The 23,010-nt window shown below is 41.2% G+C and overlaps 1 protein-coding gene across 1 annotated transcript in view; it reads left to right on the top strand.

Moving 5' to 3' along the window:
- Positions 1-1,867: 1,867 nt before the first annotated feature.
- Positions 1,868-23,010, top strand: part of CHCHD6 (coiled-coil-helix-coiled-coil-helix domain containing 6) — a 111,758-nt gene continuing 90,615 nt past the window's right edge. The window contains exons 1-3 of the mRNA XM_010284171.1: positions 1,868-1,994; positions 3,223-3,292; positions 5,499-5,643. Of these exons, the coding sequence (XP_010282473.1) occupies positions 1,886-1,994; positions 3,223-3,292; positions 5,499-5,643 (324 nt within the window). The 5' untranslated portion in view covers positions 1,868-1,885. The remainder of the gene's footprint in view (positions 1,995-3,222; positions 3,293-5,498; positions 5,644-23,010) is intronic.

Below are 23,010 nucleotides of genomic sequence, written 5' to 3'. Positions count from 1 at the left end.
CCCTCCTCACTGCTTAATGACCCCATCTTGCCCCTGCCTTGTGCTTTGCAAGCAGTTTGATGCTGAAGGCACTGCCTGGCTCTGAGGGCATCCGGGTGGAGACACCTCTGCCCTTATTAATGATAACAAGAGCCTTGGCAAAGCACTGCTGTCTGAACATGCAGGGAGATTGTGGGGATTAGTGAGGATTAGGGGTGTATCTAGGAGAGGCAGTGGGAAGCTGCTTCTTGAACTTTGATCGGACATCTATGTGTATGTGTTGTGAAAACAACCGTGGAGAGTGGTGGTAGTATCATTAGGGAACTCCCCCCCTCCCCCCCTCAAGATTTCTCTCCCTATTTTTCATTGGTTATTTAAGTTTTGGGTGGTTTTTCTTTTATTACTGCCATGATTTTCACTTCTCTTGCTTCTTCATACTTTTAACTGTTTTTTCCCTAAGATTTGTCTGAAATGAGTTTGCAGAATGTGTTTTGCTGTGTTTAGTTATTTTTCATGCCGTTTTGACTAATCACTTGACAAAAGTTAACTAAGATTGTGCCGATCTTTTTTAAAGTGTTTGGTGGTGGTAAAGTTGTTCTTGCCTGATTTCTTTTTCCAGGATATAGGCAGGGACCCCTTGAGGCTTCACCCTCACCTACCATAGATGTAATTTGTTCTGGTGCTGTAATTTAGGTAGCTCCTCCATTAACTAGATGCTGTCAGCTAGATGCTGATGGAACGAGAGAAAAGTGTGGGTTCATTGTTACTGGTCTGCTTATAATTTCTGGGAGCTCAAGATGAAGATGCCTTATGTATCTCATGATAGCTCATTAGGTTAAATGAGCTGTGGTCTTTGTAGACCTTTCTATTTGACTTCCTGAAGTAAAAGTTTTTCTCTTCCTTTTTTTTCTGTTTGCTTGTTTTGTGAAACAAAATAATCATTCTCTGTTCTTAGTACCAAGGACATTATTTGTTTTGGTTTTTTGCAGCTATGTATGTAAAAGTGGTTCCACTGAGCTTTCCCTTAATTAAGTCTGGCTTTTCACAGGTTTGTGTTTTTAAAAACTAGTTCCCACAAACAGGAATTTGGCATGATATCAGTGTATAATGAAGATGTTAAAAATACTGTTAAATTGGGTAGAAGTGGCATAGCTGAAAATGCATCTTCTACTGATGTAGACCAGCCTAGGTGGGGAAACAGCCTCATTTCATTTTGTTCTGGAGCCAGAACAGTCAGCACAGAACCTCTGGCCTTGGGAGGAGGAAAGGGTCAATCTTGCCTGTGCTGTGAGAAGCCCCTTGGACTGAATTGCCAGAAAACTTCAAGTTAACTTTTCTTTTCCATGGATTTGGACCCAAGTAAGGGAGTGAGAATGAAGTCAAGATTGCAAAAATGTTTGCAGCCTTATGTGAATGGGCGAGCTGTGCAGCTGTCCTCTGCTAAATGGTTTGTAGTACTTCTGCTGTGCTGAGCTGGGTTAGCAAGCATAGGGGAAGAGGAATAAGGGTGGATGGACGGACTTACAGCCTGGTTAGTTTCTTTCCTTCCACTTTTAGTAAATGTGTCCCTACTCAAGGGATTGGCTTGTTTAGCAGTGCTCTCCACCTTTGTCAGTATTTGTGGAAGATTAATTGTTGTTTATTGAAGCCTTTAGGGTCAGCAGATTGGACCTTTTATCACTTACTGATAGGGTATGTTTTTTTTTAAAACTCAGTATACAGTTGTTGACCAGCTGCATTCGAAGGACTGTGGTGTTGAAATGAGGTAATTGGCAATACTTTTGCAGTAGCTTGGAAACTAGCAAACGGGGAGCTTTTATAGTGAAGTATATATACATTAAGAGTTGATTTGGTTAATTTCTTTCCTGTGTGCACGTTTCAGCTCTCTGAAGATGTAGTGAACAGAATGAAAGAATCTCCTCAAAGTAAAAGGGACAACCAGAGATCATGCCATTCATCCAACGGCACAGCTCCATCTTCACCAGCTGCAGAAGGGAAACCCAAATCTCCTACAGGTACTGTCAGTCCTATCAGGTCTATTGACTGTTTTGACACACTTCCCAGTAGTGCTGCCACTGGGAATGTTATGTTTTATGCCTGTTTTTGACTGTTTTTCAAGACTATCTTGTTGTGAGAGGAGCTCTTTGATTAGCCTGTAACACTTTTATGTATGTAGATATTGGCATCATTGAATGCCTTGGATGTTACAGTCCTGCGATGTCATCTTTATGTTTCTGAATGGTAGCTGTTTCATCTGGCAGTTGTAGCAGTTGAAATGCTATGGTTCTGGTTCTGTCACTGTGTGACATTAAGTAAGTCAGCTTGTTTTTCTAGGTCCTTTCCTTCACCATCTTTGGACTACCACCCTTTTCAGATACTTCAATGGACTTGTATCACTTTGTGAACATTTCTAGGATTTCAAATGAACATACAATAAGCCAGGCAGAAATTTTTTATTTTATTTTCAATTCCTGGCAAGCTGCCCTGTTACTCCCTGTGCATGCAAAGGGGGCATATTGTGGATAGGGAGAGGAAATACTGCTTTTTGTTCTTTGGAAATAAGCTCATAGGGAAGGATAGACTGACTAAGCACAGCTTGCCTAGGGGATGATGACAGCTTGGTTTCTGAACTTGCCTTTCTTTACAGGTCAGAAAACTATTTGATTTCTCTTGGTTCTCAAATACACTTTGTTGATATATGTTACCAGTGTGGATTTGTTCAAGGCATCCAGACTAACATGAATTTAGGGAACCAGGCCTTTGCTTTTAGAGATTTGTTTGCTGTTAGCCTACATTTTTCCTGAAAGTGAATTCAGCTTTATGGATGGCCTGAACTCCATCAAATAATTTCATCTCCACTTGTGGGGTCCCATGTAATTACAAGGAAAGCAGGAGGTCAAGGGGAACTTAATGGAACTAGGGGAAGGAAATGGAAAGTGGGTCTAAAACCATGCTGATGTTTTAGTATAAACCAGGGTTTGAGGAGTTAACATCCTTACCTAGAAGTTTCTGTAGCGTGCCTTGTTGAAGACGATGCTGTCAGTGTCTCTCTATTTCATGAATTCAAACTCTGTCCATCAAACTTAAATTCTCTTGAGACTTTTCAAGGTGTATTGTTTTTTTTTTTTTCTTTTGATGGAATAACACTCACATATGAAATTCTCCTTTTCTCAAATAATTTATGATGTCGTGAAGGACTATGTTTTGTACTATAGTTGTTACAGGTTTTTTTATTCTTTCTAGGAATCCAGCCACCAATGGCAAGTGACTCTGGTCAGAAGTCTTCTGCTGCAGAGGAGGAACTGTACAGGAGGTGAGGTGAAGTTCTGGAAAAAGACAATAGTTTATCTCCCTTTGGAAAATATATATATATATGTATATGCTTTACTTAAGTCCAAGCTCAATGACTACATGTTTTAAAGCCTGAGAATCCCCTTTGAAGTCTTTTTCAGTTAAGGGCCATGGAACACATTTTTTTAAGGACGTCTGTCCCTTAGCCAAAAGGAGCAGTCAGGGGAGCTGTGGGCATTGGAGTGGCGTTTGCAGAAACGGGGAGGACCAGTGTAATGAGTTGGTAACTACAGAAAACTTGTGTGTGATGTGCATTGCAAGACCAGTAGAGCATAAACTTGAGTCCAGTTGCCTTTTCTGGGACAAGTGAAGGAGTCTGTATTTGATACTTCCCTTAGGGATTTTGGAATCTCAAACATGTTCATAGGTTTAATTCAGTTTATACCTAAAATAATCAAATGTGTCATGTATCTGATTCCATTTCTCTTCCTTTTCCTAGACTGGACATAATGCCTGTCAGCCAGCAGTAGTGTTACGAATTTTTCATCCAAGGGTATTTCAATCTATTAAGATAGAAATACCTGTAAAGATAGGGGTAAGGGTGAGGGGAAAAAAAATGCAGAAAAAAAATTGTTGTCTTCTCTCACAGAACCATAGCAGTCTTCTCCTAGTTCTAGGCATTGCAGGGCAGTGAGAGCTTCAGATCTGTGTAACTCAGTATCTTTCTGTTACAAAACTGCTGGCCTGGTCTGTCTGTGCATTCTTAAAGTTTTCCCTATTCTTTCTTTTGCTGCTCTGATGGTGTCTTTGCTGTGCTTTCAGTCTAGGTAACAATGAAGTCAGTCTCTGTATGCATGGTGTTTTTTGAGTATTGCAACTGACCAAAACCTGTTAAAACCCTGTTGCATCAATCATGCTGTCTTTGCGAAAGTCGGAGATGCAACCAAGGAAAGTCTCTGGAAAGCTAGTTTACTTTCTTGGGGACTGTGGAAGCAAAACTGTTGGCAGTTTTCAGTGCTGAGCTACTGAACTGCATCCCAAATACCTGATCTGGGAAAGGAGTGGTTAGGGGCAGAAATGCAGTGGAACTGTAGGCAGGGAAGACAAGAAAGGGAGGAGCAGCTTGTATGTGTGTGGCTCAACTGTGGAACCAGACCAGGCCTGGGTGGGCTGAAATGTGCCTGAGAAAGTTAGTGGATGACACCAAACTGAAGGATTGGTCACTGTGCTGGAGGGCAGCATTGCCACTCAGCGGGACCTTGGCAAGCTAGAGGCACAGGAGAGGAGAGCCTGAGGGAACTGCATTGCCTGGCAAAGAAGGGGGATGTAATTATTGTTTTCAACTTCCTAAAATAGCGACAGTGTCAGACTGTTTTCAGAGGTGCACACTGAAAGGACAAGAGGCAAGGAACACACATCACAGCAAGGAAATTCAGCCTGGGTGTTGGGGGTTGAGGAGGAAACCCCAGTCAGTGAGTGCAGTGAAGCACTGGAACAGGTTGCACCGAAAGGATATAGAATATCCACCCTTGGAGACAGAAGTTGACTGGAGAAGGCCCTGAGTGACCTGAATCTAACCTTGAATTTAGTTCTGTTTTGTGCAGGAGACTGGAATAGATAACCTTCAAAGGTCCTGTCTAACTTGATTTATTCTGTGATTCACTTCATGGTAATCTCTCTTTGCTTGCATGTGGAATTTCCAAGGCTTGAGTTGGACAAAATTTCCTTCATGGTAGTCTGAGATTCAGGTGTCCAGGCTATGGATGTGACAAGGCTACTTCTTTCAGTGCTGTTGCTGCATGCGTTTTATGTGATTTTTCTTTGCCTTGTAGGGCAGAAAAGCATCATTGTCAGACAGACTAACTCCTTTTATCGTTGTATGTCGCGTCATGTTTTCCAAAGCAGTATTTATTTATTTATCTAACAACTTTCTATTCTCACTGTTTCAGGTGATAATGAAGTAGAGCTAAATATAACTGAAGTATAAGCTTATGTGGTCTATTGTTGTTGCCAGAGCTGTACCTCACTGAAGTTGCAGGTCATGTTTAAAGTTTGTTGGACTCTTGAATTCCTGCCGATAACAGAGGGGCTGCAAGCAGACTTTGTGTCAAATAGATTACAGATTTTTGTTTTGGCTCTAGGCAGGGGTAGTCCATGCTAAGCCATGACCCTGTTGCCAGAAGTCTGCTCATCACCTTCTCTCTTGTTTGCCTCTGGCGCTTATACAGGTATGAGCGAGAACAGGCACTGGTCCAGGAGGAGTTGCTCCGGCTGGCCAAAAGAGAACGGGAAGCAGCCAGCGAGGCCTTGAATACTGCCCTTCAGCGGGAAAGGAACAACACTAACGAAGAGAGGCAGAGAGTGGCCCAGCTGGTGAGTAACAAAAAACCCCAGTCTGTTTGCAGGCACGACAGGCTAAAATACCTTTGTTTGAGGGAATTCATTAAGTGTCACTTGTGTGATGAGCTTAGAAACTTTGTTTTAGGCTGAAACACTCATCACCTCCAAATTCATCACTTAACGTTTGGCTTACAGTGTATTTGGCAAGCCACACTTGCAGCATGTCATGCAGAGTGATGCTAAGGCCAAGCTTGCAGGGCAAGACATAAGCAATGACTGTGCTGGGGACGGGTTTACCTGAGGCAGGTCACTCCGGTGTGTGTATATGGGGTCGTTTGTCTGAGCTAGAAGGAACTCTCTTAAATTATCAAATGTGTGAAATAAATGTTTCAATATATACAGGATCAGATTCTGCTGACCTGATCTATCCTGAAACTTTTCTCTGTTTTTCTAGAGTATAATTGTTCAAATACCCAAAATAATAAAAAGTAATAACAACTTCTGTTGTTTGAGTCTTTTATGATGCTGGTAACGGAAGAACTGTTATAAAACTGTTAAGTATTGTAATATTTTAAAGAAGGCTTAAGATTGTTTTTTAAGGACCATGAAGCATAAACCTCTTTTATACACACCACTGACTCCCAGACGAATCTGTTCTTGCCTAGTAGGCAGACTTATTTTGGAGGGCTTCTTGCAGCAGCCTTTACTATTAGTCAGGCACCTTGGTGTTGCTGCGATAACCCATTGGGTTATTGTCATACCAGTGCTGAGAAGAGCAGTGATGGAGGCAGAAGTACAGTGAGATGAGATAGAGTAGGGCAAAAGGCTTATACCACTACAGCAGACTGAGGTTGTCATTGGTGCTTAATACTCACATGATACTATTTTATGTTGTTTTCTTTTAAATATTAACATTAATATGGCAATGCCATACTGCCTGTAAGCAATGCAGAGTCTTATTGGAACGGCCAGTTTTTCCTGACCTGCAGTGGTGTGAGGTGTCAGCACGTGACAGTGAGGTGGGACTATGCTTGCCACAGTGAGATGGAACTGCCCAGTCATTTAGACTGTGGTGTTGAAACTTTGAGAGAACTAGACTAAGCATAATTCTCCTTGCCTAGTACATACTGAAAAGGTGGTTTAGGGAGAGGACAGACTTGAGTAATGATGGTCTTTGTTGTGTTTCTTCCATGTTGCTGATCTGTTGCATGCACTTGAAGGAGTCTTCATTTAGATCTATGAGTGTGTGTTTTTCTATGTGTTGAATGCTAACAGGCATGGCTTACCCGGGCACATGACTTGGCTGTGAAGCATTCTAAGGTTATAATATGAAGGCATTTTGGGGGGGCTGAATAAATAAAGTTTATATAAGAATGGCCTTCAGACAGAAGGTCCTTCTAGCTGTAGCCCACCTCTGATAGTGATCCGTAGCAGCTGCTTATGGAGAGCATGAGAACAAGGCAGGTGTATAGCAGCCTTTCCCACCTGTATGCCGTTGCAATGTCTGCTGTTCTGGGGCTGAGAGGCTTTTTCAGCAAGAGGTTGTATTTTCACCCTGGTGGTTAACAGTCCTTAATGAAATTGTCTTCCATGAATTTGTCTGTTTGTGTGTTTGGACCCTTTTGTGTTTTCTGACTCCATGATAATGTTTCTGTGTGGTTGGATTGGTAGGTCTCTGAGATTGCTCCCCTGGATATAGCTTGTGAATGGCTGCTGTGTCGTTGGAAATTACCTCTTGGCAGATGGTACCCTAACCACGGGAAGTTGTGTGATTGCTGAGCATTAGAATAGCAATGTCTGAGGCAGGTCACTGCCATTCCTCTGCGTAGGACATCTGGGTCAGCAGATGCAGTATTAACTCTTCTTCCACGAGAAAGAGAATCTTCTCTTTATGAATACAATTAACAGACTTCTGTAAAGAGCCAGGGGAGAAGCTAGTGGATTTATAGTCCAATCTAAAGACATGGCCCAGCTCAGAAGTAGAACCCTGCCCTCCTGCAGTGAGGTGTAGAGTAATCCTGCAGAAATGTCACTAGCAGAGTCAGGCAATATTTGTGTAGTGTAAAGAAGGCATCTCTAAAATGAGTTGGGACCTAACCTCTAACATACAAAAGCTGTTCCATTACCTGAATTAGCTTTTGATCCTGCAATGTCGCCTACCCAGATACTGCATACTTGATGCTCTGCAAAAATCTGATACGGCTCTCCTTGTGTAACCCATAAAAGATAAATAGTGACCATGGAGTGTTAGCCCAGAACGTGGTGCAAGAATGAGAAACTGTTAAATTTCATTGCTCTTTAACTATCTCTTGATCAGTCATAAATTTAAGATCCTTAAAAATGGAATAGTCTAATCTGGCCTTGCAAAGATGAGGTCAAAGCTATTGTCTGTCGGCTTCTAGATGTCTTCCTAAGCAGGGACTCTTTTTGCCAGCCTTTTAAGTTATTGGGATCCCTATCAGACTTGCTTTATCTCAGCTACAGTTTCCGTTTGAGCACGGTTACCTTATTGTATTGACTCAATCCTACTCAAATCATATCTGTCCTTTGTCTTCCAGTATTGTTTTCTTCCTTTATTTGGAATAGGGCTTGAATGTTTCTTCCTCACTCTTGGGCTTTTTATCCCTAGCATATGAGGCAAATACTGGGCATGAGCTGCTCTTTCGTCTCTTCTGTGTCGGTCTTCTACCTAAAAGAGAAGATAGTAGTGGAACTGTAGGTACCTACTGGTAGTCCAGGTGCAGATGGCACTGGAAATTGTCTGCTTTAAATTTATAACGGAACAACTTCCAGGGTTGTTGTTGGTGGTGGTCGTTGTTGTTGCTGCCTACTAGGGAAGCCAGAGAAAAATGGGGCAACTCCCATGAAAGAATTGCTGCTAGAAGCAAATTATTGATTTCTTAATATAGTAAAAATTGGAAATCATGCCATGTATCATTAGAAAGGTTTGTTTTATTTATTTTAAATATTTGCAGTAAGATCTTGAGCTGCCCTGTACCCTTAACATATCAAGAGTTTGGTTAGTAGCCTTCTTTTGTACAGTTGTCTCCAGTAGTGCTGCAATACTCTCTTTTAACCTTACCACTTGTAGACCATAAATTCAAATATGATAGCTGTACTTTGAAATTATTTCATTTTGACTGTGCTGAACATCGCTTGTCATTTAATCTGTTCTTTATGATTTTAATTCACTGACTTTCATTACTGGCAGTATTGCTATGAAGCACTTCTTTAGTCTTACATAGTGTACATTCCTGAAGAGAGTGTGGACTAGAGCTAACTTTTGATAGGGAACTTGCTGTCAGCTTCTGGGGCCAGTTACTTCATCATTTATGGGGTAGAGTGCACATTAAAACTTACTGTTTTGTTTGTTGTTTGTGTGGTTTGGTGTTTTTCTTTCTTGAAGTGGTGCACTGGTTACCAGGGGGATTTAGAGTTAAGTACCTGCGTCCTGTTCTACTTTTTTTTTTTTGGTCTTGATCTTTTTTTTTTTTTTATGACTTTGAACAAGGTACTTAGCTTCTAGATGTCTTAGGTTTTGAGTAAAATTCCTTAAAGTTTTAGTTTAAGAAGCAAAACAGCTCTAAGTAGAAACACTGCAGCATTCACTTCCTCCTTTGAGTGAATATGGCTTTTGATTAACCATGGGGGACTGGCTCAAATGGAAGTAGTCTGCTAAGCTGCAGAAGAACTCTCACCAATTTGTATTAGAGATAAAATGTTTTGTTTGTTTGTACAGCACTGCAGGATCGTGGTGCTGACTGGACTCTGAATAATTTAATGCTGTGGGTACTTATAATACAACAAGGTTTATACGTACAGTACTTCACAGCAGGGCCTAAGGTGTTTAACTAATGCTTGTAGCATGCCTTAAGTTTCATGTGAAATATCCAAGAATTAACACAGCTATATCTGTAAATCCTTTTTTATTTCTAGCATGCGGAATTTCCAAAGTTGCCATAGTCAAGTTACTTAATTGCTTCACGGTGTTGTGAATAGTCTCGCCTTTCCCCTGTACCAGGAGTCTTTCCTTCTTCATTTCCAATTAATCAAAACCTCTCCTCTCAACTTCTCAGTTCATTTGGCTTTCTTTTTTCCTCCTTCCTACCAACAAAAGAAACTTTGCAAGCAAAGCTGCTCTTTTTTTTTCCTTTCTGCTTTTGTAATCTCCTAAGGCTGTGCAGCATGTGCAGCATATGCATCATGAGCCTCTTGGAGCCAGTGACTCCCTGCCTGATGGTTTTCACTGAAACCTTTGAGACAAATCAATGTGGAATGGGGATGGAGAAAAGCAGAAGCTGGGGGGGAATAAATGCAATTAAGCAAAGACATCTCATTACTACTCTAGAAAGGGAGGATTATAACTTATAAAATAGGAGGATCTCATTTAGGGGCCATGTGTGCCTGTGTTATCAGGACAGAGGGAGAGCAAATAGAATAAATGAAATTAATACTTTGAAAAGAAGCATTACCCGGATTTGAGAATTGAACTAATGTGATTTGTGCAAAGCCCTGAAGTTCTTATCTCCCCATTTAATACCCCTAGGATAATGGCTTTGTCAGAGTTACTGACCAAAAGTCGTCATCTTCCTTCCCACTTCGAAAGAACGAATTCAGAAAAGGGGTGATGGTAGGACAAACTTTGCACCGTGATTAGCTTTTTCAGACAAGACTGATGGGGATTGGTTGCTGCATGAAAACAGACAGGACACAGAATTCCTAAATTGCTGGGAAAGTGTTTCTCCAGCTGCTGCTGAGGGACAGCTTACTATTCCGAGCATTCCTGCTCATGCCCTATTCTCTGGCTTGCTGGATGGCAACCTTTGCTTTCTGGTGGCTCCAGCATTGCACTGTTGTGACTAGTGTGGCCTGGAACATAAGCATGGGAGGAAATACTCACAAGGGTTTAGGGTTTGTCTCTGGTTGCTCCAGCAGCTGATCATAATTGATCATAGACTGTTGGATTCTTTCAGATGACTTCTTGCCCAGAAATAATCTCTTTCTGCTTCAAAGCCTCTCACCTCCTCTTCTTGCTTCAGGAGAGAAGGGCTGAAGGAAGAATGCATGACTGGGAATGCCTTTGATCAGGGCAGCGGGTTTTGATATTGGTGTCACCTTGTGAATGTGGGATTCTGAACTCTTGGGCTTTGCCTGTGGGATACTTTGAGACTTCCACCCTTGGCTTAGTGTATATTGGTCTGCTGACATTTTAACTGGTATGTTTTCGTCTCCATTTCAAAGAACGTGGAGGTTAAATTGCTTAAAGTTGCTGAAAGCAGCATAAACAGCCCACTCATAGATTGATAGAATGGAGAATTTTGGTGGTAGTTGAGGAGTGATCAGGTGGAGTAGTGGTTTCTTTTTGGCCATGGAGGGGTGGAGAAATGATCCAGTTGGCCCATTCATGGAAAGTTTTCTTTAGATTTTTGGTCATTTATGAAGCTTCCAAGCCAATCCTGCTTATGTTTTTTGCTGTGAATTGTCCACTGTTGTTGAGCTCTGTCAGCTGTAGATGCAGCTGAGCTGGTACTGAAGATGGTTTTAGCAGCGGTGCTGAGCATGATTTAGTTTTGTTAAAGCTTTCATTTACTTTGTGATAAGCTGGGGATCAGCTTCATCCTGGCTGATTAACTGCAGGTAAGCATCTCTAGATTAGTCTAGGTTTTTGTTGTGCGTAATCTCATATCATTGTGACGAACTGGAGTCACCAGCTGAGATCCAGTAGTAGCATGGTGTTTGCTGACACTGTGGCAGTGTGGGGCCATCAATAAAGTGAGACTGCTGTTTTTGAAATCAGGCCTCTAATTTTTTTCCTCCCTATTTGTCATTTTTACCTCCATATTTATTTTAGTTAAACAATACCTTTCATTACATCGTGTGAGCTTTGCATTATCGTTTGGATACTGCTCACACCAGGGCCAATTCTGTTCGTCCTGTCTGCTCTGCAGCTAAAATGTAGCACACTGAGCTAAACCCCTTCTCGTTCTAAAGTTGCAAGCCTATATGTAGGAAATAGGTTGGTTCTGGGAAGAGGCATTGCTAATGCAAATTTTGGGGTTTAGTCATTAGTCGTTCTTTAATTTCTGTAAATGTTTCTTGATTGAAGGTTTTTTGTGGGTGAAAGAGGAAGCGTTTACTTAAATCAAAGTATGGAGGCTTGTTTTAAATAATAGTGCAAAATGAGGAAAAAGCCCATTCGGTTATTTTTCTCCAAGTTTGATTTTCATCGATGTTACAATGATTAGCGACAAGTATCTACATGTGTTTACTAAAGGAATGATCTTTCTTTTAAAGATGAATTTTTATGTTTTCTTTAGAAAATGAGTGGTGCATTTAGTTACTAGACTTGTTAATTCCCACATACAGTGTGGATACTGCCCGTTGTGGGAGCATTGTCTCCTGATGAGCATTGCTGGGTGCAGTTTGCCTATTCGCAGAGCATTCACATATTCTGTGTCACTCACATGCCTACTCTTGGCGCATGCAAAACCAGCTAGGGAACTCTGATGAGGTTAACAGGAGTGGCATTATCTTTGGCTAGAAGCTGCAATGCAGTTGTTTTTGATTGCTTTCACTAATTGAATAAAAATGCCTTTTAAATGTGTTGATACAAATGGAAAGATGTGTGTTTGTTTTTTTTAATGATTTATTACAAATGTTGCAAGCTCTTGATAGGGGGATTTAAAGAGCTAGGCTGAGAGCTTCAGACCTTGTTCCTTCTATGCCTCTCATTCTTGCTGTCTGAGCTAAGAGATACTTTTCTAGACTTTCCTTTGAAGAAAATGTATTAATGTGTGGAGTCTGTAAAGTCAGTGGTCTGTTATTCTATACTCTATTCTTATTTGGCCAGAAATCCCTCCTTTTCCCCCGTGGTTGGGTTCCTCTTTGGTTGCTACCTTCTACTATAGAAGTGGGTGCATTTCTGCAGTGAAAGAATTACTTCTTTTTATGAAACCATTACACTTTTAAGGGTTCCCTATAGAAAGTAATCTTGCAGTATTAAATGGTGGACTTTGGAAAGGTTTGCATTAAATTTAAGCTTGGCATGGTGAGGACCTACATGGCGTCTACCTCCAGTAAGCTAATAACTTCTGGTCTCAGGAGCATCAGTGAGGTCTAAATTTAACTAAAGCAATTTTGGGGAATATGTACTACAATGAACCCAGAAAGTAAAACCAAAGCCAAACCAAAAGAAAACCTCTTCTTTTTCCATCTTCTCTTGAGGGAAGCAAAGCTGTTACCTGACTATGGGTAAGGTGCTGTGTATGTACTCCTTATTTTCCCTGTTACTGCTGCTATGGTTTGTCAGACATTTATAGCATTTTTTTAAAAAAACTTCCAGTTTCTTCAGCTAGTCTTTTATCTGCTGACTGAAGGTTAATTTATGTTTGGAGAGCTTTTGCAGATTTCAGCAGCTGATGGTCGTTTGAGCTTCTCGTTTTTGTAGTCTCTTGGGCTAAGGGACCTTATCACAAGGTTGGCCTCTTCTTTAAATCCTACAACTGCAACAAATTGAAGTTGTCTGTGGTGCTGCCTACTTTCTCTGTCTTGCCTTCAATTCTCCTGTGCCCATATTTCACTTTTTTTTGTCTACCAAATTAGTACACTCCACAGAAACTTCTTCAGATTAATTTGTTCTGCCTTAGGGTTACTGTAAAGGCATTCCATTGTTTAAGAAGCAAAAGATAAGATTAGCCTTCCGTTTCCCCTATCTATAACTACAAAATATTCATAAAGAAATAAGATAATATGTTGATATTTTCCCATGAATGGTCCAGCAAAGCTAGTGTTGTATTTTTTTTTTACTGCCAGACTACTGTGGAGTAGTAGTCTATTTGTTCTAATTTTGCAGCTAATTTTGGGGGCGTGAGCAACAGAGATTTGCAATGCCTCAGGGTGTTTCAGTAAACTTTGCTTTCCTATAAGCCAATATTAGTTAAATGTAGTACAATTTGTGGTATGAGACTGTCATAGGTATAAAGACTGAGAATGTTAGAAGAATGTAGTTCCCCCTATCTTGGTTAAATTTTATTTTTGGATTATGATTTTGCTTGTCTGTTTTGAGTATTTGGGATATTGCATATATCTAACTTAGTATTTGGTGATAGCTTTCCAGTATTCATTGTATTCTATCTAAAAATGACAGTTTGAATCTTTAATCAATTATCCTTGATCACTGAAAATTTTCTTGATGTTTCTGACTGGAAAGTGTTTACTTAAAAAGAGAGCAAGATTATGAATTTAAAGGGCCAATATAATAGCTAAGAAGTAAGTTTGCACTGAGTGAAACACTTCGAATGCTCTGGCACTCTCAGATGATGGGGACATGAGGTAGGTGACCTGCCACTGGATGTCACTTCTGTCATATTCCCTAAATGCCATGAAAACTAGCTTTGGTGCTCCTGCCACCTTTTCTTGGAGCCTTAACGTGTTTGTCTTGATGTGATCCTCATTGGCAGCAGAAGGGTGGTAAAGAAGATACCTGAGATGGGCAGTGTTCCGCACCAGGCAGCGGTGTGAGAGAAACGGCGCAGGGTTCTTTCTGGGTCTCAGTAAGAAAGGCTGACAAGTGGCTTAATAAAATAGCTGCTTTAATAAGATAGAATAGAAAGAGGACTGTAGATAGCAAGTAAATCTTATGTCCCTTCAGATGCTGGGAGCCCTGCTTTAATGCAGCATTGGAGAGACCCTGGATGGATTTTCCCATGGCATGCTGGGCAGATGGAGAGTTTCCTCCTTTTTTGTTACTTGAGCAATTATATTCTTGCAAAAAGACAACTCTGTTCTTAAAGGATATTCACTTGCGAACATCTTGCTGCTCTTTCAGAGTCTGGCAGGGGCCAGTACCAAGGGGCAGCATGCCGAGGAATCTGTGCAGCAGAAGACAGACCGGAAGGCCACGCTGTGTCTGTATGTGCAGCACGGTACAGACCTGCGTCTGCTCGGGTTAACTGTTCTGTGGATCACCACCTCCTCGACACACAGTGCTCTCATGGTCAGGATCACTATATTCCACCCCTTTGTCCACATGCAGTTTACCTTTCTCAAAGAGAGGTCAGGTACAGATTGTATTAGCAAGCCGCTCCGTTAATAGGAAGTTTCCTGATGGGCTGGAATGTTATCTGTGTGGTAACACCCGCCAGTGCACAGCACAGACTGGCATGGGGTATTCCAGTGGGTTCCTATACAGCAGCTGCTCATGGTGACAGAGGCTTCTCAAGCCCCAAGTACCAGGCCCAATAGAGCAGATCCCATTCAGGATCACATTTCCTCAGATACAGTGTCTTCCACTAATACAAATTGCTACTTCCACTAAATACAAATTGCTTTGTTGGCTTGTACTAGAAGATAAGCTGAGTCTACATGATGTGAAGTTTATTTTCATTCTGGTTTGCTTCCCTCTCCCTCCCTCTTTCTCTCTGTCTTTTTACTTTCCCAAAACTGCAGGACGGTTTGCTCTTGCTGCCTCTCCTCGTTGGTGGCGTTATCAGGCACGTGTGCAGGGGGTGAGATTGCAAACGCCACTGTTCACTGCGATTCTAAGCATCAGACAGTGTTTTACACGGGGTCCCATTCTCTAGCTGGCTGGTTGGACATGATGTTGGTACCTTATCTTCACACCGACACACACCGGACATTAATAGAAATACATTGCTGAGGCACATGTGTGGAATTTCAAGCAGCCTTTCTAGCTGTGCTTTAGATAGTCTATTGTGTGCTTAACCTCCTAGAAGAGGTTTTGATGAGAAACGCGTAATGTTAACTCTTGGGCAGCTGGGTGGACTCTCTTAGAGTTACTTATTACAGTCAGCATAATATCTTCCTAATTGCATGCTGCTTATGTATTTTGGAGTTTCAGCAGTTTTCAACCTATCTTTCCATGAACAATATTCCTCCTTCCGAATGCAAATTTTTAGGAAAGAAATAGCTATGTGTATTGCATGTGGGGAGGAGGTAGGAAATACATGCTTCAGAGGGAAGTAAGCTGCCAGCACCCTTGTTTAGCTTTGTCTGAAGTCTGTCCCTGTATTATTTTTGGCTCTATGCTTGCCTTAGATCAACTAAAAAAAATGACCTGGATGCAACTGCTGCTATTTGCCAGGTATTCCTTCTGCTTTTGGAGTACATCAGAATTTTTATTGTTTCCTTTGTACTCTGTGTACTTTCTCTGCTTGTTTGTTATGACCATCTGCAATTATCTATATTATTTATGAGTACTGAGTAAAACATGATGGAAAGTATCTTCTTAAAAGGGACTGTACTAAGGGAGAGGAAATGAGCTGATGACTTTCTCTTTGATTTTTAGACAATGAAAATAGAACACCTGCAACCTTATGAGGGAGAGAAAGAATTAGAGAGTTAGCGGGCTTTCTTTTTCCTGTCTGCATGTTACATTGGGGGTTTAGAGCCTTTTTAGCCTCGAAGACTTCGTGATAATGGGCAAACTTGAAGGATGATGCACTAGGAGTTGAGAGTAAAAATTGATCAAACAGACAGATAGAGCAGGGCTATGTATAATTACCATCCAAAAGAAAAAAGCTCTGTAGTTTAATACCTACTTGAATAGTACATTAGACTAAGGACACATTTGTTAAATAACCAGTGCTCTTCCAATTAGGGCTGAAAGCTTGCCACGTATGTTCATTGGATCTTCAGCCTAATGCTTTTGCCATGGAAAAAGTGGTTCACTGTCTAGCAGATGACTTCCAAGCCCCCCCTTTTTTTTTTTCTAAACACATAGAGTCATATCTCTATCTCCTTTTCCCTTTTCTCTAGCCTCTGAGCAGAATGGATTTGTTCTTCAGTATTCATCTTGCTATAGCTGTAATTGGCACTTGTCGAGCTGAAACCGTGACTCCCCTCTGTAGCTTCCAAACTTCCAATACACAAATGGTTCCTTACAAAAGCTTTTTCTTCCCAGCTGAAGACCTGAGCAATCAGTCATTTTTGTATTTTGATATGATATGCTCTTCTAGTTTAACAGCTAAATGGTAATAAAGGTATGTTTAAAAAAACCAACAAAACGGAAACCAACAAAAACAAAGAACCAAGCAACAAAGCAGGCCCCTAAAAAACCAAAACACCCCACCTCTGAACAACCAACAATAAAAACTGATGTCAGCTGCAAATAAACTTGCAAGTTTCTTAAATACTCTTCTGTAATTTTTCAGGGTAAAAGAACTTTGTTTCAAGTACCAAACTTGAAAAAGCATGAGAGCTTTAAACTGCAAATCAAACTAAAATTTTAAAGATAATGAATGTCAGTCCACCCTATAGTTTTCTATCATTTAAAAAGTTGCCCCCCAGCCAGCATGCCTTTTCCTGTGCAAGGCTCAGCATTTTGCAGTGTAATTTTTCTCATCTTTGTTGCTGAAGGTTATCATAAGAGTGCTGTTAAAAACCTACTTGCCTGTGATTTCTTGTTATACAGTGACCTGAAAAAAGAGGTGGTTCTGTGTGGTCAAGTAAGAATTTGACAGTGTTCCTTTACTGGTAACAGAAGTGGGATGCATCAACACCTTTTCTCATCTGATGGCTGTTCAGAAGCCGGCTCTCAGGTCACTCTGCCCGTGTTCCAGATCATGATGAAGGGCTAAATGCAATCTTGAAGCTGTTGCTAGCCACTTGCATTTTCTTTTTAGAACAGCTTAGGAGTAGTTCATCAAATTTTGTGCATCTGGGGTAAAAATAAGAATTTTCATTGTAGTTAATCTACATAGAGTATCTTAAGTGGGGACCATTAGCTGTGCTCCTGCTCCAACAGTGTCATTCTGCTGTAGCAGGCTTATTTTTTAAGGTTAATAAGGAATGTGCTAAGGCACCTGGAGGGAAAGGAGTTCTAATGGTCTTGGCTGCCATTCTTCCTGGTGTAGATGGGACTATGGTGGTTGATAAATTCTTTTTATCAGCTGCCTCAGGTCTTGCGCATGCGGGCTACTCCGTTAGGAAAGAAAGTAGTTCAAGGGGTACCATGGGTGTTCTTCAGATGGGATTGGAGTGGCTAGACAGAAGAGATTTACTCCAGCATAGTCTCACTAATGTGAATTTTAACCCCTCTTAAGTGTTTTGCTGTCAAGTATCTCGGTGGGCAGATAATGGTAGATGGCAGATTTTTCTGACTACATGCGTGCAGAAGTGCAGGCAAAATTTGCCATGTTGTTTGCACACATGTTTAGAAGTTACATCTGCTTTCTGCACAAGAAATATGTCTTACTGGGCATTCTTAAACTGCAGTAAAAATTCACATCTTTGTAAGAATGATAAACTTCCATATAATTAGACTAATTTCCTATTGTTGCTCATTGGCCAGCAGATGTTGCTGTTGAGCTTGGTTAAGATTCACTGTACAGTTTAGCAAGTCACTTGCCTATTTTAAGAGCTGTGATGCAGACTGATGTGGAACTAAGTTTCCTGCCTGATAATTCATGTCATCTACTGGTACCTTAAGTCTCTGGACAGTATATTGACTTACATCTTGTGTACATGTGTGTATAAATAAATAAATGATATTAGAATGTCTTTTTTGTCCTGTGCATTATTTTTTTCACTTCATTACTGACTCTGAATTCTTATGAAACTTTCTGCTTTCATTAGCAAAGCAGTTTTGATTTCCTTCTTTTTTTAATAAATATTTCTGAGGGAGGCAGTTTGTTGGCTTTTCAACTGAGCCTTTTAAATGTGATGGTGCAAATGGAGTCTAACAAACAATCCATAAAGAGCATATCCTCATTAATACCCTTTTGAATTTAGGATCTGGAAAAATCTATTACCTGCCTCACGTGCAGCATCTGGGAGATGAATTATGTATCTTATTTGGGGTCAAAACCATTGCTCAGCGCAGCGGCTGCTCTGTGTATTGATCTTTCAGACTGTGTTCTGCCTCTCAGTTCGTTGGGATGTGATTCTAGCTGTAGTACTCTTATTTTGGAACTAAAGATTTTTAATGTGCATCTCAGTTGCGTGCCAGTGATGATGCCTTCGCTGAGTTCATCCTTTTTTTCTGCTGTGTCGAGAGCATTTTCAAAGCACCAGTGAGTATTTCCTGAAGATGGCAGTGCAGGGACATCCATGAAGACTCCTTTCCAGGGGCAGACTGGGAACTGCTGAGCCGTCAAATTGCTTGCATACCAATGAAATGTCTGAGAAGTTTTTGCTTATTTGTTTTCATTCTGACTCTAGCTTTTCCAGGAGTTGCCCTAATGTTTTTCAGGATGAGTTTACCCTAAGTTTTAGAAGTTTATTGGTTTCTATAGAAATAAATCATTTGGTGTTCAGGCCACTATGTACTGACACAATTTACAAACTGGAGATGTATATTGAATCAGCTTGCTTCTATCTCTCACTTTCTCACCATGCTTCCTCGGGCTCGCTTTCATGCTTAAATGTATGAGTCTAGCAGCTTGTGAAGTTGCTGTGTATTCAGGCTGCAGAGGAGGAACAAGGTTGTCGTGAAGACAGCGCAGGTTTCCACACAAACGATGTGGCATGTTCTCAGCCACTTCATATTTCTCTTTGGTCTTCAGCTGCCTAGTTGGTTTCTAGTTCTACTTCCTGGAGGGCTAGATAACTGCTGCTGAGAGCAAGTGTGCTTTTGGAAGTGGTGGGAGGAGAGTGACAGATGCTGTCCTAATGACATCTCGTGCTCACTATCAAACCTGATGTCGTTGCCTCTGTTCCTCTCATCCTCTTCAAGATTTGCTGTTTCGGTCTACATCCTAGCCTTCTAATTAGGAGCTACCTACAAAATCTGGCCTGTAAAAATTGACTATAACCTGTGTCCGTTTGACTGCAGTCAGGCTGTGTAGATTGTCTAAGAAGGCCTGTACTGAAAAATTGCTGGAGTTTCTTTCAGCAGAAGTTTGAGATGTATATGCAGTGCTTTATAAAGGCAGTATCTCAGGTCAGTCATCACTGATACTGTAAGTTTCTGACTGATTTGAGTGATTTGGAGTTTAAAACATAAAGATGATCTAGCTGGCCTTGGACAAAACGAATTATTGCTTTGAGGGCAGAATCTTTTTTTGAGGAAGTTGGTGGTTGGCTAGAATCCCTGCAGATTTTTAGGGAGGAGATTTGTATCTTTTGTCTGTTTTCAAGAAGAAGAAACAAGAGTTATAAAAACCACTTAAAAGTTCAGTTAAGATTTATTCTGGCTGCATAACTGCCTACTATAATAACTTTAATATGCATCATCCTGAAGCTCCTAATTGGCCCTGGTGTTGGCAAGGCTTTCAGACCCAGCAGAATCTCCAACATTCAGCAGCCTTTAGGAAGGAATGTAGCCAGAGAAGCACAAAAGATGAAATGGCTGCCTTATAAATTCTGACTGACCTTGAGAGTCCTTGTTTTAACAAGCAGGAGGATGCTGTTGAGAGCTGTCTAGACGAGAGCAGTGGTGGGAGTGTGTGTAGGTGTGCAATTGTTGAGGCAAGAGGAGAAGATGGGGGAAGACCTCGTGGGCTTGGTGAGAGGAGGCAGTTTCATTGTGGGCCATGTACCTACTTATCCTGTTGCTTCTGTTGTTGGTTGGAATCTTGTCTGTACTGACACGGATTAAAAACATTTTTTCTTTTTTTTTGTCTGATGGCTGATCGTGGGTGTGGGCTATGGATGATCTGTGGGTTGAATTAATCCATTTTGTCAGAGCTGGTTTCTTTATTTAGGAGATGATCCCAGTCAGTTGTTCCTCTCTATTTAGTGACTGACTGGTCCCTGTGTGGGGGGTCATCAAATGGATCGGAGCCTGAATGACCAGGGAGGCTGAAATTTCCTTCAGCTTCTCCTCTGCTCCCCCTGTGCCCAGGTGGGAGGTGGAAGCCTGCCAGGCTGTTGCGTTGTCATATCGTTTTTGTGAATGATGGAGGACTGTCATTCTGGCTCTCCTGGGCTGTCAGTTGGGCACCTTTTGCAGACCCTAAAATCTCTTTAAAATAAAACATTTGGCTTAGTTTATTTCATTCCATTAAGTAATTTCACTGCTAATGAATAATTATCTACAGCAGTGACACTCTGCTATGCTTTAATTATCGCAAAGCTGCACAATTCCCCCTCCTCCCTGCCTGGAAGTTGTCACTTGTGCAGAGTGGTTTTGCGGAGATAAGTGTGTAATACACGGCAGTGCTTTTGGTCTCACACAATACTTGGGCAGTTGCTGACTGCTAAATGTAGGCAATAGAAGGAGCAAGGATTTTGGTCTCTGTCTTCTATTAGTGGCTCTTATCCATGTGGAGTGAGAGACGTGGGGAAGGAAAAAGCTTGTCGAAACTTCATAATATGGGCTTGAAGATAAAGATGTGAGCAAGTGCTGATTGGAGGCATTAAACTTACAGGTCTTAGGAAATTTTCGAAGCAAAAGTATTTGTTTTTTCTACGGAATAAATTTAAGAAATCAAGCATCCATGGTTCTGGGCAGCAGCCCACGAGCCCTGATTGTGTTTGAGAAAGATTCTTTGTATATTTTTTCTTTTTTTTTTTTTTTTGTCCCCCCACTCCAGCTTTGTTCCCAACTCCTGTTTTCAGTAAACACCTCTGAGTGCAGAAGAACCCAGTAAAAGTCTTTTGATCCAGCCAGTCATTATGAGGAAATGCAACTGAGTTACAGGGTATTTACTCTTAAGTTGGGATAGGATACATACTCGAGTGAAATACCTGCTATTTCTTGACATCAAACTCTCGTCTGTTAAGGAGTGATTTTGTTAGTAGATGACAAGGTCAGTCCTTTCTGAACAGAGGACAAATGGGCAACTGATAATTGTGTCCTTGGAAGGTAAAGGTCTGTTTGGGAGAGAAATGTTCTTTAAGAGATTACTAAAACCTTGCAAAATCTGAATGAAGAAAAAGCTGTAGGGGGCTCATAATTGCACTTGTCTAGTTTCACAAAGCTGAGAGAAGTGGGTTGTAGACACCTCATTTAACTTGCAATGATGCACTAAAGTTTGTGGATGAAGAACACCTGGAGCATGTGTCAAAAAGATAGCAAATCTTGAGAGGGGCCTGATAGAAATGAGGACAGTATGAGCAAGCAAAACCTGTTTATTATCTTATAATAGATGGAAATGAGGCCATTTATTGGTGTTATCCGCTGGCAGAGATGTTCTGCCAACTACCTTTGTTTGGAACTCTGACCAAGACGTGCAATATGTAATTGTGTTCCAGCTTCCATTCTGACTTAATTCTTAGGATTGAAATTACTCTTTCACATACAAAAGCATTGAATTTTTTTCCTGTATTGTTATGAAGAAGGCAATTTCTGGTTGCTGACCGGCAGGAATGGGGAGGGGAGGACTATACAGCTTGTGTTACAATACGCATCCTCAGTGCCTACGTGTCTGCTGTGCTTGGCTGGCAGCAGTGGCACCTGTTTGAGCAAGGTTTCTTTGGCCTAGAAGCACATTGTCTATTTTCTTTGGCCCAAGGACATAGTCTTATGTATGTCACCTGAAGACCTCACAGCTTGCTGAGCTCTAAATCTTTCCATCAGTCTCATACTTATTTTCTATAGTATTTATCACCATAATGTTTTATGTACTCTTCCAGCTAAGTAGGCTGACATAATATGGTGGTCAGTTTGATGGCTTTCTTCCCCTCAGGAAAGGATGTTATATTAAGAATTGTACTTCCTACGGGAGGTTATATACCCACCCCACAGTAATTTAGTGTCAGAACTTACTTTCTGGGAACATGAACACCACTGACAAATTTCCAGATGTCTTTTCTCTAAATATTATTGGTTGAAATACCTTTCACATCTGGCAATGGATGCTCACATAGAAGGATTTTAAGGTGGCAGAACTAATACCCAGAACAATTGCTTAGGTTTTTGGTTTTCTTTAAAGCATGCTTGAAATCCTTCTCATAAAAGCATGGAAGTTCATACTGCCTTAGTAACTTTTTTGACTCATCTTATAAAAACCACTTTCTGGGTTTCCATGAGCCAATGTTAGTTCCTTCTCTGGAGCTGTACACTCACCTTTGTAATACACTTTCCAAGTAGGAATGGGATGAGATGTCACTCTTAAAAATACCAGTTCATGCAAAGATACAAAGGAAAATGGGGAGAGGACGAGAATTCCGTAAGGGAGGTGGTGGAGCTCATTGCCTCAGTTCTCCTGGCTGACATGAGTGAGATACAGTAGGGAGAGAGCATTCCTTATCGACATGGCAACGGAGATTGGTTGGGCATCGTGGGGGAGCAGCTGGGGGGAAGGATCCTGATGGGGCACATGTGGGAGAAAAAGCAATGACAAAAACCATAGCACGCGCTGTGGAGCCTGGGGTTGGGGGTGGGAGGGAGAATGGCACTCCCTGGCTCTGTGTGCACTCGTGATGCTTTTGCCTCCTGTGAGTTTGTTGGCAGGTGTGGAGAGAAAGGGTCCCAGCCTGGCAAGTCAGCCGCCAGTG

The sequence above is a fragment of the Phaethon lepturus genome, unplaced genomic scaffold, assembly GCF_000687285.1.
Source record: "Phaethon lepturus isolate BGI_N335 unplaced genomic scaffold, ASM68728v1 scaffold23853, whole genome shotgun sequence".
Lineage (NCBI taxonomy): Eukaryota > Metazoa > Chordata > Aves > Phaethontiformes > Phaethontidae > Phaethon > Phaethon lepturus.
This window is presented reverse-complemented; position numbering and strand designations above follow the sequence as displayed.